This window comes from Lissotriton vulgaris, chromosome 4_1 (genome assembly GCF_964263255.1).
Source record: "Lissotriton vulgaris chromosome 4_1, aLisVul1.2, whole genome shotgun sequence".
In the NCBI taxonomy this organism is placed as follows: domain Eukaryota; kingdom Metazoa; phylum Chordata; class Amphibia; order Caudata; family Salamandridae; genus Lissotriton; species Lissotriton vulgaris.
This window is the reverse complement of record NC_141691.1, coordinates 1,707,715,377-1,707,732,978: the sequence shown is the minus strand read 5'-3', so window position 1 is coordinate 1,707,732,978 and position 17,602 is coordinate 1,707,715,377. Positions and strand designations below refer to the sequence as shown.

General features: G+C 41.1%; 1 protein-coding gene across 2 annotated transcripts in view; it reads left to right on the top strand.

Moving 5' to 3' along the window:
- RUNX1T1 (RUNX1 partner transcriptional co-repressor 1) overlaps nucleotides 1–17,084 on the top strand; it is a 164,598-nt gene extending 147,514 nt beyond the window's left edge. For both annotated transcript variants that reach the window (XM_086965986.1, XM_086965985.1), the window contains exons 10-11: nucleotides 1,128–1,318; nucleotides 13,216–17,084. In XM_086965986.1, the coding sequence (XP_086822112.1) occupies nucleotides 1,128–1,318; nucleotides 13,216–13,491 (467 nt within the window). In that variant the 3' untranslated portion in view covers nucleotides 13,492–17,084. The remainder of the gene's footprint in view (nucleotides 1–1,127; nucleotides 1,319–13,215) is intronic.
- The last annotated feature ends 518 nt before the right edge of the window (nucleotides 17,085–17,602 follow it).

Here is a 17,602-nt window from a genome sequence, read left to right as displayed (position 1 = left end):
TATGTGAATTTGTGTGTATGTGTTTGTACGCGTAACTCCATCTCAAAGAAATTATTCTTTTATGATAAATATTCAGTATTATCGACCCTGACAACTATTTTTCATACATTTGCTGTGTTCCTTTTTCATGAAAGATAATATTGCAGTGCAATCTTGTCACTCCATACCAAGTGCACCATGTTTCTATTTGTTTCTATAAAGAATATTTGTAAGCACTGTAACAAACCTTAGATTTACTTCTGCAGAATGTTGCCCTTTGGAAAAAATGAAACCTGCCTTTGCTATGCCTCAATTGTACTGTGAAAGGTCCTTCTACATTTTGTGGCAAAAAAGCTGGGAATGTTTACAGCAGACTTATGATCTCATTCACTTGTTCCTCTTTTGTGTTCTTTTTTGGGCTTTTATAAACAACACATCAGATAACAGAAAATCACCCAGAATTCAAAGTTCTATTTTTTACTGGAGCATTGGCATTCTAACCTAAGCTCACATCAAGAGACATGGAGTAGTTTTGACTTGATATGGTCATGTTCTGTGATTTTGACCAATTTATTTGCGGTTCATTCATTGGGACCCTGGGAGTTAGCTGAAGAATAATAGCTATATTTAGCCAATAGCATTGGTAAAGGACCAAAAGCGCAGTGCACCTAATGAACTTTTCTTTGATTAATGCCAATCAGAAAAGTCTTGGACCCTCTTTTGGGGTAGAGCATATCAGTGCAAAAGTAATGTTTGGTCAGCAGTTTACCACCCACATCACTTTATTTATATTTGACGCGATTTGGCATCAACACGTTACAAATGCAAGAATACTGTATCTTTCATGCAGTAGTACCACATTTTAGCATGGGAAAGTCGTTAATGCTGATGCTATACCTTTAATTACGGAAATTCTCATGAGCCATCAATTTCCTCATGGTACTCCCCATGTAGAGGTCAATTTGCAGTGATACCAAGAATCCAAGGTGTGGTACTACATTTTCCGAATTGTGGTATTACTACTAAGCTCAAAATATAGGGCTTTCAGAGGAAGGTATACATTTGTGGTCGCCAACCTGCTGTGTCCAAAATAGGATATGTCCTTCTTCAGATACATGAACCTACCTGACCCCTTGATTTCTTCACAGAGGAAGCAGTGAACGAGGTGAAACGCCAGGCAATGACAGAGCTTCAGAAAGCAGTGTCCGAAGCTGAGCGGAAAGCCCATGAAATGATCGCCACAGAGAGAGCCAAGATGGAGAGGACGGTGACAGAAGCCAAGCGGCAAGCGGCCGAGGATGCACTTACGGTTATTAACCAGCAGGAAGACTCGAGTGAGGTAAGCCAGTCAGTCGCAGAAGAATGCTCGTTCTTCTGTGCCTAGCATGCACACATCTTTTTAAAATTGATTGTTACCTACATGTCTCTTTTGCAAGTGCGCCATCATTGGGACAGATGGGTTTAAAGCAATGTGAAGAAGCGTAGCTTGGATAGATTATCCCTACTCTATGGGTTCATGACACAGCAGTTTTGTGCATATATCTACAATCAATTGCCCGTGGTTAAGGAATGTGGAACTACGCACCCGCAATTTTATTATTTATTGTTCGTCAACAAGAATTTAAATTTTTCTATTTAAACAAAGATGATTGACATCTTGCACGGGAATATTGGCATGATGAATGATTTGAGAATAATGATTTCTAACATAACGTGTATTTGTAAAGGGGTCATTCCACCAAAAGGTTATTTTGGTGCAGAATAACAGATTTTTATTATTACCCAACTCATTTTACTGACATCAGAAGGATGAACGTCTAAGTCAGCGATACTCAAAGTACGGCCCGGGGGCCGCTGCGGCCCTCTTGACTAAGATGTGTCCCCCTGGTGAACAGCAGCGCAAGCTTCTGTTTAGTTGCTGAGCATTAATATTCAGAAAAAATGTTAAATAAACATGCACGCATTTACTAACCTGCAAATAAATGCTTGCCCGTTTATTTAACAGTTCTTTAGACTTCCTTACACAATCCCTAACCCACCCAGACCCCCTAACGCCATCCTGATGCCATCAATGTGGCCCTCGGTCACAGCACAGACCGTACTTTGTGTCCCCTGGGCAAATGTTTGCAAGTACCCATGGTCTAAGTGGACCAGCTAAGATTTGAACCTGTGATCTGGAGGTCAAACATAGGCCCCTACTGCGGACGCATGAGTCCACTATGCCTCCAGACCCCCAAACCTCATTGGTCAGGTTCTCAATATAGACACTTTTTTAAATTCTCTTATTTTTGAGGTACAAAGTACTCAAATATTTTTAAATCTACAAATTGTTCCATTCACAAACAGATACCGAACTAAGCAGCGATGTCTGCCACAACAGAACAATCATATAACACTGGATGATCTTAGCACACAGATAGGCACCTTCATTAAGGTCACAATTTAAAAGTTGGCGGTTTGGCTGGCCTCCACAAGGGCAATGGAGTATATCACTCCATCGCCCTGGCGGAAGTCCAGAAGACCACATTTTGAAATGTCCATTGGGTTGGCTAACATTTCAAGCATTGACAGGAACTGCTGTTAAGGCAGTTTCTGCCAATGCGTTCTAACTTTCTGTATGGCTCCATCAAACATAATAAAGCCATATGGCAAAGTTACAATTTTTTGTTTGTTTAAAAAAAAAACAACAATACCCCCCTCCTTCGCCATGGGAGTTTTTTTTCAGTTTTCAGTGCTCCTTACCACAAGGGTTTCCCTAGTGGTGACGAGCAGTGAAAACTGATCACTATGTCTGTCCATATAAATTAGGTAGGTGGACATACAGGTCAAACTCTAATGCCCTTATTCTGTCCAAATGTCTGAGCGGTTTCTCTGCCGTCTTTACACCTAAGGTCCACACACATTTAAAACGAGTCAGCGGACGGTTATGATGGCTGAAGGGGTACTCCGTCATTGTTTCTTTAGGTATTTTCTTTTTATGGGAATAAACAATGTTCAAAATGTATTATGTCTGTTTGGTGCCTGGTGCAAGTTAATTGGTGATGTCCAGCTCATATGACCACAAACGGGGCTGGATTCACTAAAGTGAACTTACACATTTGTGCAAGTTTACGCGTTTTGCAGTATTTACAAAACTGCATTTTGATAGTAACTTTGGGAATTTGAGTAAGGGCTGAGGCTGCAGCCTCTTCACTTGTAAACTACTATGAAAGTGCAGGTTTGTGAATACTCAAAAGGCGTAAACTTGCACAAACGTGTATGTTTGCTTTTGTGAATCCACCCTACAGTGTGTAAGTACTTTGAGATCCCACGCATTGGAGTGACCACAGAGAATCCAGTGGATGAGCGGAAATACTGAAGCAAATTCAGGGTTTGACTCCGGAAAGAGTATTTTCCCAATCTATTCTTGCACACATCACAAAGCGGCACATTTTATGCATTGCTGTGTTCACAAAAACTTTATGTGGATGCACAAAATGATTGGCTGTTGTGAAACTGAGACTGGATACACACAGAGCAAAAGACTGATGCAGAATGAACACAGCATTAACTGCCATTAGAATGACAAGTCAAGTTCGACGTCAGCGAAAACCAAGCACTTTTTTTTATAGCAAATAATTGCCTTATGGCTGTTGTGAGCGTCTTAGCTTAATTAGAATTCCTTCTCTCAGCTGCAGGGATTATGATTGATTTGAAGGGTGGGACAAACAGCATCTGCCGGGCAGGAGCAGACCGGCTGAAAGTGACAAAGAGGCAGAAATGGGAATGGAGATGGCAAACCCCCGACTGGACGTAAACACATCATGCGAAGCTTCGAATTCTCCTGGTACGGGGCATATGGCCGTAAATACAACAGGACATCGGTAGAGCAGCAAGCATCTATTTAATGCGGGTGCTGAAACGTAATCCCTACGAGGCCTTTCCTAAATGAAATGAGGGAACCTGCTCACCCACGTTATTAAAAAAAGCAGTATAAAAACTAGCACGCAATTTAAAAAAAAAAAAGCCCCGACAGACACAACCTTGTAACATCCTAGTCTACGTTAAACATTATTAAGAAGTGTCACTGACACCGCCTTCTTCCCATTTCTAGGTTATGTTGTGATAACCATTTTAATGTTTTTTGTAATAAATTAAACTGTCTGGAAAGCCTGCTGATAATAAAAACTGCAATAAAAAAAGCTGCTTTTCTCGTATCTTCAATATTAAAATGGATGAAGAGAGTGCAGCAGGCGAGATGATGTCTCGAAATGCTGTCGGTAATCAGAGGTGTACCAATAGTCTTGGAACATCCTTCAAAAAAAATCACTTGTAATCCCCTTTAGAGCAACTTTAAAGTCACTGGACACAAAGAAGTAGTACTTAGTCCTTTGATTTCCATTCATTTCCTCTGCAAACTTGTGCACTCTGTCGTGGAATGTCATAGAGAGGATGCTTGTCTTGCCATGTCATAGGCAATGATTGATCGTGCCATAGTGACAATCTGCATTAGATCATAGTTCTGATAAAAGATGTAAGTGTGCAGATGTTTCCATGGAACAGCCTCTTTCAGAACAGTTCTCTTCAAATTCAGAATAAACAAACAATTGGTAGGAAGCAATAAAGACACATTACTATACACGTATACAAATAAAACCATAGACTATGGATTCATTTTATATTGCACAACTTCACCCCGTGGCACCAGTGCGCTTTACAATTTTCACTAACCATTCACCGAATATAGGAACTTAACATTTATCTGTGGGGATAATGTGGTGCTGAAGTTGGTGGTAGGCCGAGATAGGTATGTTGTGTTGCAGGTAAAATTTAGAGGGGAAAGGGGTTAGTTAAGAGTGGAAAGAAAGCTAGCTGGCAGTGCGGATTCAGCAATGAGTGTGAATGCGCATTTCTACATTGATCTTAATTAGGGCTTCCGGTTTTATGGTGTTCATTTTATCAGCATTTCCGTCTGTATTTAGCCTTAGGTATTTTTGTGCCATTTTGTATGTATTTATCCATGTTCATTTTGTGTTTTGTGTATAAATGAAGTTGAAAAACTGTACATTTCCAAATTTATTTAACTGATAGCCGCACCCTCATAATCTGATGTCTGTTGTGTTTTAGCTATTTTTGCTGTCAAATACTACATACCAATACATCCACTAGTAAATACTAGCATTATACCATAAATGTATGTTGGCATGTGCCATTATTTAAAGAACAGTTATCCTGTTTTTCATTTTCCATGCTATCCATATTCGCAGCTGCTGACCTATAATTAATCAAAGACTACACAGCAAGTTACTTGAAAAGAGCAGTTTTCTGTATTTATCCACTTTAAAAAATAAATACAGACAGAAAACACATTATTTTCTGTCTGTATTTATCTGTAAAAATCCGTAAAAACGGAAAGCAGGAAGCCTTGATCTTAATCTATGTGTCTTTTGAATAGGAAAGCGTTTAGGCCCCTTTGTTAGGATTTTTAGTCCGGTTGTGGTGTGCATCATAGATTTTTTGCTGCTCCAGTAAAGGATCTGTTCTGTGTTTGTTTGTTTTGTTTTGAATTTGGGCGGCAATAACTTTGACTATGTCAAAAAGCCACTTGTTATTCTATGGGGAGGACAGACCTCACTCAGGTATTTTTTTAAGACTTGAAAGGACTGAGAGGTAAACTGATGTTGTGCCTGAGGTGCACAATGTTTGGTGTCTATTTCGACGGAAATCTCACATTTCATTCTTGATGTACACGGATATGCACAGGGTACCATTTGCCTCAGGCTTTGCTGTAATACTAACATTATGGATGGATTGAACCTCCTCCAGAACTGCACATGCGCAGAAGGGCACATGCTGGTGTGGCCCATGAAGACATGCAAAGATTTATTTTCCAGAAACTCTGGAAGGACATGCAAACCAGTTGGCTTCAAAGCAGACTCGTGACACACCTTGTAGTCTATTTGGTCCTTGACAAATGCATGCTTCAAAATTCCAGCAGGACTTTACTTCCTTTTTGTGTGACCGCTCTGTGGATATTGATGTAAAGTGCAAAGTTGTGCACTTTTTTGTCAGTCACTGCACATCTTGCTTTGAAAGCCTTTCACAAATGATTGATGTACAGTGGCATAAGACTTTCAGATGCATTAACACAAACTTTGGGTGCCTCGTGGTACAGGTCAGAAGTGCTTGCTCTAAAAGCACTGCTTACATCGGAAGTCAGCTGATGTCTTCAAATTACTGAGGAAGAAAACAACAGCTGAATAAATTACTGGGAATAAATGTATTGATCATGCATGCTGTTACTGTACTGCATGTCCATCACCCCCTCAATGCAGGACACAATATTGATCTTTCTGACATTCCATACGTCTGCGATTGGTCTAAAACAAAGCTTTCCCGTCTAAAGGTTGTGTATTTACATCTTCAATCAAGATAGCAGCAAATAGGATCAGAAAGAGCCACTCAAATACCTAAGGGCCTGGTTTTGAGCTTGGCAGCGGGGGAGCAGGGCGGCATGCCACCACCTCGCTCCCACACCACCAAACCTCACTGCCAGCCGCCCACCTGAGTACAAGAGTCCTTGTGGTCTGGCGGGCGGTCCTTTGGCATTCCCACTGTAGTGCCTATTAAAACGGCACACACAAGAAACTCCAAAGCCTATTCCCTGCAGGAAACGGGATGCATGCAGACAGAAGGCACACCATGTGCCCCCCGCACATGCATCGTCAGGTCATGAGGGAATAGGGGGCAATGTAAGGCCCCCTTAGTTTCTTCACCACCACAGGCTACATGGCGGGATCTGTGGCGGTATGGAAACTCTTTATATGCTTGGCGGTGCCGCAACAGCTCCACCAGCATATAGCAGCCTTCAGACCGCTGCGTCACTGCCACGTTCGCGGTTGTGGCGGTCCTATGACAGTCCGTCCGCCATAGTTGTAATACGGCGGTCGGACCAGTTATGCGGCGGTCCCTGACCGCCACCACTCCTCCACTGTGAGTTTGGCAGCCCAACTCATAGTTAGGCTGTTAGTTCCATATAGGAAATAAAGTTACGGCTGTAAGCTAATCTGACAATCCGTGGCAAATAGTGGTCACTTTATTATTTAATTATAAGGTTGTACCCATTTATAGCTAAAAAATGCATATTTACATAGGTTCTACTACAATTTGATTTGCGTTTCAGCACCAATTGTAGCCCTTCCACTCTCCTAGTTGTGCAAGTTCTATAGTGCTTAAAATTAAGGAGGGCATAGGTAACCTATAAGCATTTCAACCACGCGACCAGCAAACTGGAGCCTGAGCTGAGAAGGAAAAACATGAACCACATGAGCTACATTAGCATCATATTTACTGCACTGGAGCTAGAGAACATTGGAATTAATTCAAGCATACAAATGGTAACCCATCAGTACCCACTAATTCAATATAGCTGCAGGTATATGCTCTCTGCACACCATCGATTAAAATTGAACTGCTCTATGATATTGCCATTGTTTACTTCTCAGTTACTGTCAGGGTAGCATGATTTATTTTACTCCTGCTAAGTATTCAGTATAAAAGCCTGCCTACATAATGGCATAATGTTAAAGCAGTGTTACATCCGGATTTCGCTTTTAAACAAAAAGAAGGGCTGATTGAGCGGTTCAACTGGGCCGGGAAGTGGAAATCAACCACTCGAACTGAATTAAGAGTCTCTGTAGTTCACCATGTCCATTATGAATCTTAGGTGGCACACCATGACTGGTAGTGTATTGAAAAGCCGATGGGAGGGTCAACTAGAATTTTTATTATGCTGGTGAAATTTCCGAATTTTTCGTTATGTTTTACAAAAATAAAATTGCACCTGGGAGACTCGTTAGCACAAAGAATGTGTCACTGAGATATACTTTTTTCTTGAACCAGCCTCCTGCCCGTGTCTCGTGAGACTTATTCACACAAAGTGTGCATGCACATGAAAAAAGGCAGTCGGATACTTGCAAACTGCATTTTGCTCTACTTTTGTAAATTATGGAATTTTGAAAAATGTCATCAGAAAATAGTCGATGCGATTTGCACACCCGTAGCATCAACCAACACACGATTCACAAAGGGATCCATTCGCTCGTTCTTTGATGATCGTGAGTTACAATGAGAGTTTAGTTTAAGAGCTTATTATTTTGTGATCACAAATATTGTATTTTTAGTATTCTAATTGTGCTTGCATACCAGTGCTGCAATTAGAGCTTCATCAATTTGACAAGAATATAAGCCATTACATAGGCATCATGGCTTCCAGCAAGCTGTAGGCAATCTGCTTTTGCAGTGTATGTTTTCATTTGCAAGAAGTCCTTCTGTCCACTGTTACTGAATACATTTCACTTTGGAAGGTAATGGAAAGTACTCATAACATTATATATTTACAAGCTGACATGATTCTATCCCCTTTCACATTTATATTCCATGTTTTATGAAAAGCAATAAAAGATGCATTTTCCACCAAATAGCAAAATCATAAAAGGACCTTGTTCTTCTCTTCTGTGAGCTGAAGGGAAAGAAAAATAAACAAATCCTGCAGCCTTAATGTCCCAGTGGTGATGGGAGCTGACATCTAAAGAACTGAACTAAATTTAGGCAGACTCAACCTAAAACCACGAGAGCTGAATCAAACCCAGGTGTTGCCAGAAAAGGAATCTGAATTCCCAACAGTTTAACTACAAAAACATCTGTTTCTCTGTTAGGTAATTCCTTCTTTTTTTCTTGACATTTTTAAAAGTGTTTTCAAAGATGGGAACAATTTTGGAAATAAAAAAGTCCCCAGCACATGCATTTATAATTACCTGGTTTAGTCTGTATGTTTAATCAGTTTGCATCGAGAACGCGAAGCACATCTGATTCCAATATAAAGCAACCATTGCACGTTGGACAGCCGCCATACTCACATCTGCCAGAATGCTTCCATGCCAAAAAAGGGATTTAGATAACACTAGGATATTTCCAAAAGGAGCCAATTGCTTCAGATTAAATGTTTCATTTTTTAAATACTGTTTTCAGTTTACTGACTCTGTTCTGTTACTATAATTGGGAATTTCTTGGGCAGTGAAGGAATGTTTCTTCTAAACTGGCTACAATCCAGTCGCCAGTTGGTGAAAGAACTCCGCGTCATCTGCATTTGAGTGTAATGGGCGACTAAGGGGGATAGGAGCTCTGCACATTCGAAGGACATTAATAAAAGGGACATGGGTGAGACCAACATTGCGCTTCTCAGTTTAGACTCACAAGTGGATCTAATATATGCCGCAGCGCCCCATGGGTTGCAAGAAAGTTTCACCCAATGATATCACCTAAGCTCTATTCCCACACCAGGTAACCCCTGCAAAGTGGTGGTCCTCTTCTACGCCATTGGGACACACTTTATCATTCCAATCACAGAATCTTGTTAGATAAACTGCGAGAGATTGGTGTCACAGGGAAGGCATTAGAATGGCTGCAGAGTTTTCTATCGGATAGATCTCAATGAGTACAACTGGACACCCTTGTATCCCAGACTACAACTGTGGACAAAGGTGTACCTCAGGGCTCCATACTAAGCCCCACCCTGTTCAATATCTATGTGTCATCTCTGGCCACCGTCATTAAATCCTGTGGGTTCCAAACCATCCCCTATGCGGACGACACTCAGGTGATAGTCCCCATAGAGAAGGATCCCGAGATGACTAGAGATAGCTTTAAGCTTTGTATGCTAAAAGTAGCCACATGGATGAAAAAGAACTTCCTGCAGCTTAGTTCCAACAAAACTGAGATCTTATTGTTTGGGAAAGCTGAGGACTTGTGGACAGAGGAGTGGTGGCCTGAGGAACTAGGAGAAGCTCCCACCCCTAAAAAATGGGCAACAAAACCTGGGCATTTTAATGGACAACAACCTATCTATGGAGGAGCAATTTAAGACCTTATCAGGCAAGTGTATTGGTCTGATGCGTACGCTAAAAAAAGATTTTTCTGTGGATTTCTCTCTCCACCAGAAGGGTCCTGTTACAGGCACTTCTAGTCAGTAGACTGGATTATGGAAATGCCCTACTGGTAGGGATGAGGGAGGACCTGTTCTCAAAACTACAAGTCTTTTCAAAATACGGCGGCACGTCTGGCATTGAATAAGCCAGCACGTACTCCATCTTTGCCGCTATTGAGAGAGTTACATTGGCTCCCTAACAGGAAAAGAGCAGTTTTCAAACTTTTATGCTTAGTTTTCAGCACTTCATGTACGGGGACCTAGATACCTAACTTAGAAATTAGAATGATATACCCCGGGCAGGCAGCTAAAATCCAGTGGTCAAAAGCTCCTTCAATCGCGGAGATTTAAAAAAGTTAAGATGGGTGCTCGCGCTTTCTCCTATCTGGCTCCCAAATATTGGAATGCGTTGCCAGAAGATCTGCGGGCATGGCCCACCCTGATTATCTTTAAGAAACATCTAAAAACCTGGCTATTTTAAGGTGTAATGTGGCTTGAGGTTGCCTGCTTTTTCTGGGCGCCGAGAGATCCCTTTGGGGATGATTTGTGCACCATATAAATAATAAATAAATAAAATAAATCTCCTGCACACTCCAAACTCCACCGTATCACTTGCTGGTTCACGGATTCAGTGCGCCTAAGGATTCTCATACGCAAATTGCCTCCAGGAATATGTCTATGGGTTCATCCATTTCTTAGCACCCCTCTCTATGAGGCTTCCAGAGCTGTAAGATATTGTACTCTGGCAAGAAATATATTCTCCCATCAGCAAATGATAACCATTCATACAAGTCTTTGATATTGCCTATATAGTCATCTTCACAGCTGTGTTGGCCCGATTCACAAAGGCATTGTGTAACAACAAGTCAAGCACATTTTCTGTGTTGGTGGGATCCACAGTTAACCTCAGACATACTCCAGGAAAACAACAACATTTGTTGATATTCCAGGACTCCTCACGTGCGCATTGTTCACATGTGGAATTTCCAATGAGTTAAACAATAAATTTGCACAAATATATTTTGATTATTATTATTATTATTATTATTATTATTATTATTATTATTATTATTATTATTATTATTATTATTATTATTATCATCATTGTTTGGGAAATTCTGACAATAATATACTTTAGCACCATTAACTTTTCTCCCCAACAAAAATATATATCCAGGTGCATGAACTGCACAACCATTATTTAAATAGTTTGTGGGCATTCACCTAGTTTTTCAGTCTACCCCTGGTCTGGGCACCTGCATTCCTCCTCTAGCCTTGTCTTCTTACCATTCCTGCCAAATGCCCTTTAATGCTGTATCTAAACATAGAGTGAAATTTATTTTTTAAATGTAGACTGCATTTACTTTTGGACAAATAACCAACAAGCAGCAGTGCTTGGGTGATAGCAAAACAAGACAAGGATGCGTCCCTCATTCTCTTTTCATTAGTATCTCATTCTGTAAATGGAGTCAACAATTTTCTCAACTGGCACTGTAAATAAATCACAGGATGCTAAAAAGAGCTCTGGGGCCCTATCACGAATAGGGCGCATTTTTCTTCTTTGCGCCACGGTGCACCTTTAAGCAGGTGCGCCGAGTGCAATGCACTTCATTCAGGGCGTCTGCAAACCTGGCTGCCCCAAAGGCAGCCATTCAAGAGGAATACTGAGCAGCTGTTTAAAAGCTGCTCCTAGTTTCTCTGTGCGTGGAGCACACCGCCTGCACATTGACAAGGGATTTGAGCTCCCCTTGCTGGCAAGTACAGTGAGTGACTGCATCTGCCTGCAAGGGGATGTCTGGGGGGCCCATAGGACCCCTTTTCCCCCTCCAGAGGGCTGCCATCAGGGGGCGCACTAACAGTGTGCCACCTTTCCTCCGAACAGCTTTTTTGCCTCTGCGCCTGCGTCTATAATATGGCATGGGCACAGAGGCAAAGAGATTCCCTTATTTGCTTGGGGCCACGCCCCAATGCAAATGTGAGAATGTCCTTTTGAGAAAGCGCTGGTGCTGTATATGCTCCAGCGCTTTCAGTATTGCAGAAAGGGGATGCACAAGCAAGCGGCATAGCATCGGTTGCCAGCGCCTGGGGCAAGGCAAGTATGTTTCCACATTTCTTTAAAAAATGTTGCACCCCTAGGAATGCCCCTAAAGGTTTTGCGACTGGGGAAATTACACCTTTGCCCCCCTACCTCCACGCTGCACCACTGCCACATGTGTCTGTGGTCCCTTCTGTAATACCAATGTGTCCCGTGGGCGTGCAAAGCGGGCGCTCATGCCCGTTGCACCCCTGTAGCTTGTTCTGTAATACGGCCCCTGATATCTGAACATGGCTCGTGGATACACTGTTGAATATGCACGAGTTTTTAAAAAACCTCAGGCGTGATTCGCAAAGCTGTCCTTCAAGAGTGGATGTAATTTGCACCTGAAAATAAAGAGCAAGTCAAGAATAATTCACGTGCCACTTAGAAAGGTCCGTGTGAATTGGAGTCATAAGCCTTTAGAAATGCACCTCAAGGTGAGGTGATTTTCACCCCAATGAAGTCCTTTGCAATTGGCTTAAAATGGCTAACTACTCTATGTAGAATAGGTTGCATTATTAGGCATTCAAGAGAAAAATAAAGATCCAAAACGAACCACCTTATCCCTAACAGCCCATATATAGCTCTTATCTCCTTTATAGAAGTAAACATAAGTGCTTATGTATGCAAATCATTTTATCACAATGTTTACTCACATTTTTACAACGTTTTACACGTTAGAAGTTTAAAAGCTCTATACAAATGTGTGGTGATCTGTGCTTTATGCTGCCTGTGTCATGCCATCACGGAATACTGTGATGTCACCTGTGGGGTCGCTGGGGATTCCACTCTAGTGTTCCTTGTGTGGCAGTTGCAGCTGCTGTGTCTCTTCTACTGGCTGGACGGCTCTCTTCTCTGCAATAAATCTACAACATCCTTCATCTGTCTCCGCCTCATCTTTACAAAATGTTTACTTTAATAGTCTCTTAATCTTGATTCCTTCTGGGTGTCCCTAGTTTAATGCATTTATATATTGTATTACCAAACAGATGGTGCAGTCAGAGTTGCATCGTGACTTGCTTCAGCAGAGAAAATATAATGACCTTCCATTTTGCAAAAAAAAGTCATCTTTTTACAAAAATGGCAGATTAATATTGTCTCTACCCAAGAAATGTTTGAAGGGATTAGGTGACTTTTTTATGTTTCAATGTTTTGATCCACAGCTAATGTCTCTTTTCAACTTACCTTATTTCAGAGCTGCTGGAACTGTGGGCGCAAGGCCAGTGAAACTTGCAGTGGCTGCAACACCGCACGGTATTGTGGGTCCTTTTGTCAGCACAAAGACTGGGAGAAGCACCACCACATCTGTGGACAGACTATCCAAGCACAGCAGCCGGGGGAAACGCCAGCCGCAACCGCCTCGGTGACACCGAGCAGCGGGGCCGGGAGCCCCCTCAACACGCCGCCGGCAGCGACTCCCAGGTCGACAACGCCGGGGACGCCATCTACCAGAGAAACAACCGCTCGTTAAAACACACACAATTGTAGAAAAAAATGACTTTTACAGACAATAAGCAAACACTAGTCCTCATCCTCAGAGGCACAAAGATTTAGGGTGAACTATCAACTTTCAACATTTCAGTAAAATTACTGTATCTTGAAACAGTAGGAAACTTAAAAGGCCAGTAACGGGTCATAGTGACTGCATATGGAAAACAAAGATACCTTTTCTTCAAAAAAACTGAAACGAGATCAGAGACTATAACACAAAAGTATAGATTTGACCTCCTCCCTGGGATTTTTTTTCCAGTAGCTGGGATTTTAAACTAGATGACCTCATTAACAGATGCTTTACAAAGCAGCAAACCAAGAGATTGCTAATTGCTGTTGAAAGCAAAACAAAAAAAAACGCTAATATTACTAAAAAAAAAAGTCACTATGTTCTACACGACAATAATGTGGAAATAAAAAGAGAGGAAACCCCTCCAGGGCATGAACACTGGATACAGCAGCAGACATTTTAACGAGAGGATGAATGGCGTCCATGGGTTACTGACTGAACTTTGAAGGCCCAGCGACAGAACGCGCAGATGTGCAGCAGATTGGAAGGAAACACAGATGTTCATCCATTTTTTTATGTTTCTGAAAGAAATATAATAATATCCAGGTCAACAGAATGAAAAATGAAGGATGGTTTGCAGTTAAATCTCTGAATACCGCCGCAATGAAGGAAAAAAATGCCATAACACAAGAGGCTCCTTTCGTCCCGAAAGAAGGGACACAGCCTGTTGTTAATTAGCGTTTTGGCAGCTGTGACATCAGCCAGCTGCGCCAAATAACCCTTCACCTCTTCTTTACTTTTGTAAGGTTCCACATAGGAAGGCAACGGGGTTCATTTTCGACATGTGAATTTCATATATGTATACATATACATACGTGCTTGCTTATACAAACAAACACGTATATATATGTCTTAAATTATTTTTTTTAAAACGGTGACTAGAACTCTAGCTCTCTTTCGAAATTATTCAATCCAACCCTTATCCTGTTTGGATATTTTCCATTACAAAGTAAAAGTTCTCGGTGTTAAAACACTCCTGTTCCGTGAGATTTCCCAATGGTGTTTTTCTTGTAAATGTGTTGGACAAATGTGAAGATAACCGCGCTCACACTTAGTCTCTTTATTCCTAGCTGGTGAGAAACCTGTATCTTTCTATGCTGCTTTTATATCTGTATGTATTTGTGATATTTCTCTGGTAGTCAAAAAAGAGCCTTTTTTGTTTTTTGTTTTCCTCAAGAAAAAGAAATGAAAAACATCCTACCGGAGCTGCTACATCACTCTTCTCGGATTTTTTTTTTCCTGAAAAGAAGCATGCTTCACGGAATGCTAACATATTGGTGTTTTTGTAAGAGGGATGTACATACATGTATTTTGCACTGTCACAAAGACTCCCTAGGCATGCTTTTTTTGGGGCAACCTTTTTAAATATGCTAGAGCCATTTCAACAAGATACCTGTAGCATAGAGTAGTGGTGGATTTTTTTTCTTATTGCTAAATTCACTAATACGGACATTTTTGTAATATGAAAACAGCAAGATATTCTGTTAAAAAAGGGCAGTGCATGCAAATGGCTGTGCGTTTAAGTATTTCTGATTTTACAAATACTAATAGATAAAACTCCAAATGTTGAGGCGTAGATTGACAGCTTTAACACTGCTGAATACCAGGTTATGCAGTATTAATGTTCAAAAGGGGAAGACAGCCAAAGACTGATCTGATGGACCAAAATCTGAATTTTGGAATGCACCAGTAATCATTTCCAAACGATCAGCACGTGGACATGTTCAGCAAAGTAAAGTGTGAAATTGTTAACCCTTTGTTGGCCAGGGTCTGGACCAGAATGAAGCGGTACTCGCAAATTTAATAATCTGGGATAATGCTGTGTGCTTTCCTTTCAGGATGCGCATAAGATACATTGCTGTGTTTTTTAAAGATGGGCTGAGTACAGATGTCCCTTGCTTGTGTATGCAGAAAAATGAGTGATGCCTGATGCTTGGCTTAATGTAACACACGTATTCGTGTGATTTACGTCCAGTGTTCTAAGGTATGTTTAGGATCACACGTGGGAGTATGTCAATAGAGGAATTATAAACCGCACAAACATAAAACCCTCTCCAAGTACACTGACGTACACCATGATGCAAGATGCTAATAATGCCTTTGTAAGCAAGGTTCGCTACTTGACCAAATATATATCTGTGTGTGAAGCCTGCTTACATGTGCTGGTAGAGAAAGTCAAGCACAGAGCTAGGATCCCATTGGGTTAACCAACGCCATGGTGCTCCCAGACCCGTTGACCTCACACTTGACCCTTGTCTTCTTATGGCACTGGACAGTCCTATCTCATGGAGCTGATGTATGTTCTAGGCTAGGGAGGGTTCACTAATCCCAAAAATAAAGACTCACTCGTGCTCATATGTCCCTACCTTTAGGAGTTGTGACGTACGTGAACCACACTGTTATTCCCAACACCAGTGTGTAAAATACAAATAAGTACAATATGTTTCATTGCGTTTACCAAGGGCACCCTGAGTGAAAACAAAAATACAAAACAAACTTAACTCTGAGCTCTATTTGCTCCTTTTCCTCCTCCTTCTCTCTTGCAGTTTTGCTACAGCCTCCTCAGTGGCAAAAAGTTTCACTCTACCTCTGACAGCATGTATATTGCACCAGTAGCTAACACAGACTGGTCTAGTCAAACCAAATGGGCACAAAAGAACCAGGAAACCAAAAGTAAAGCTCATACAGCTGCAAACCATATCACTTCTTGGTAACAATGCAGACCTCATAAACCTAAAGAAGAGAAAGAAAAGAAAAAAATGTGTTACTTTCCTTTTTTGCTTGTCATTTATACGCAGGTGATGTGAGAGTATAATTTGTAGGCACAATATATCAAGTAAACTCATTGGATATACCTGAAGGGTGGGATCTTAAAGGAGTAAGCAGCCTCTCATCTGTCTCTCACTTTCTCTGGCTATCCTTGCAGACCTCTCCTGTGTCTTTTTAGTTCTCGCTTGAATTTTTCTACGCTCCTCCTTTTTCTCTCTTTCTCTATCACGAGACTGTGTGTGGCAGGACCTCCTGTCATATTTCTTTGTGTAGGTGCATGTCTTGGGGATTTGACAATACAAGGCTGGTTTACTTATGCAAAGCATGCCTACGTCTGGAAAGCGTTGGGGGCGGGGAACGTGACTCCATGTTGTCCAAAATCTTCAAGGGACAGAAAACATATTGGAGACTGATGCAGATTTGAAATACTTTTTCTATTTTGGGTTCTGCAACATTATTGTGAAACTAAAGTTGTTGTGCAATACTCAATTCAGACATTTACCACAAGGTAATGGTAGACTAACACTGGGGGCGGGGGTTCGGCTGGGCTAGACATCATGCTTTTGTCAGCATTACTCTTGAGCTTTTAAGTCTACTATGTCTGAACTGTGGTTTCCTGTTTATCCTTTTCTTTAGTTGGACTGTAATGTATGGTCTGTCAACCTGTGAATCTTTCAAGTATGATTCAGGTATTGTTGTATTCTTTACTGTGTAATAAACATGTAAAATCTGTACTTCCTTGGTCCTTTGTCTTGTTGCCCTCCCAGGAAATACAGTCCTTTGTTGTTATGAGTCTAATTGTTACACTAGGTAACATATTCAATGTTTTGTATATGAAGGTCTTACATTAGTACTAATATAGATTGTGTACAGCACTGTGCACCAATTCACAGCGATGAAATGCATCAGTCCTGCAAGGGCAGAGGTTAGATGGGGTATGGCGTGGAAAACGTCTTGCACCCCTTGGTATTTAAAAAATGCACCTTGAACAAATGCAAAAAGATCTCAAGTTTCAATAGTTAAGCAAAGGAACAGAATTACCTTAAGTGATTAAACCATTGATATTATTATCAGACATTAAATGAAGGTTGGCCGATGCTCAAAGGGCCACTAAACAAACATTGGAAGCCCACAAGCTTCAGGAGAAAGAACAACTCGTCTGATACTTCTAAATCTGATTTAATTTCTATTTTACGGTTGCATTTGATGATCTGCTCTTCGAATAGTGTGCAATTTTTCAAAACAGAAGGTG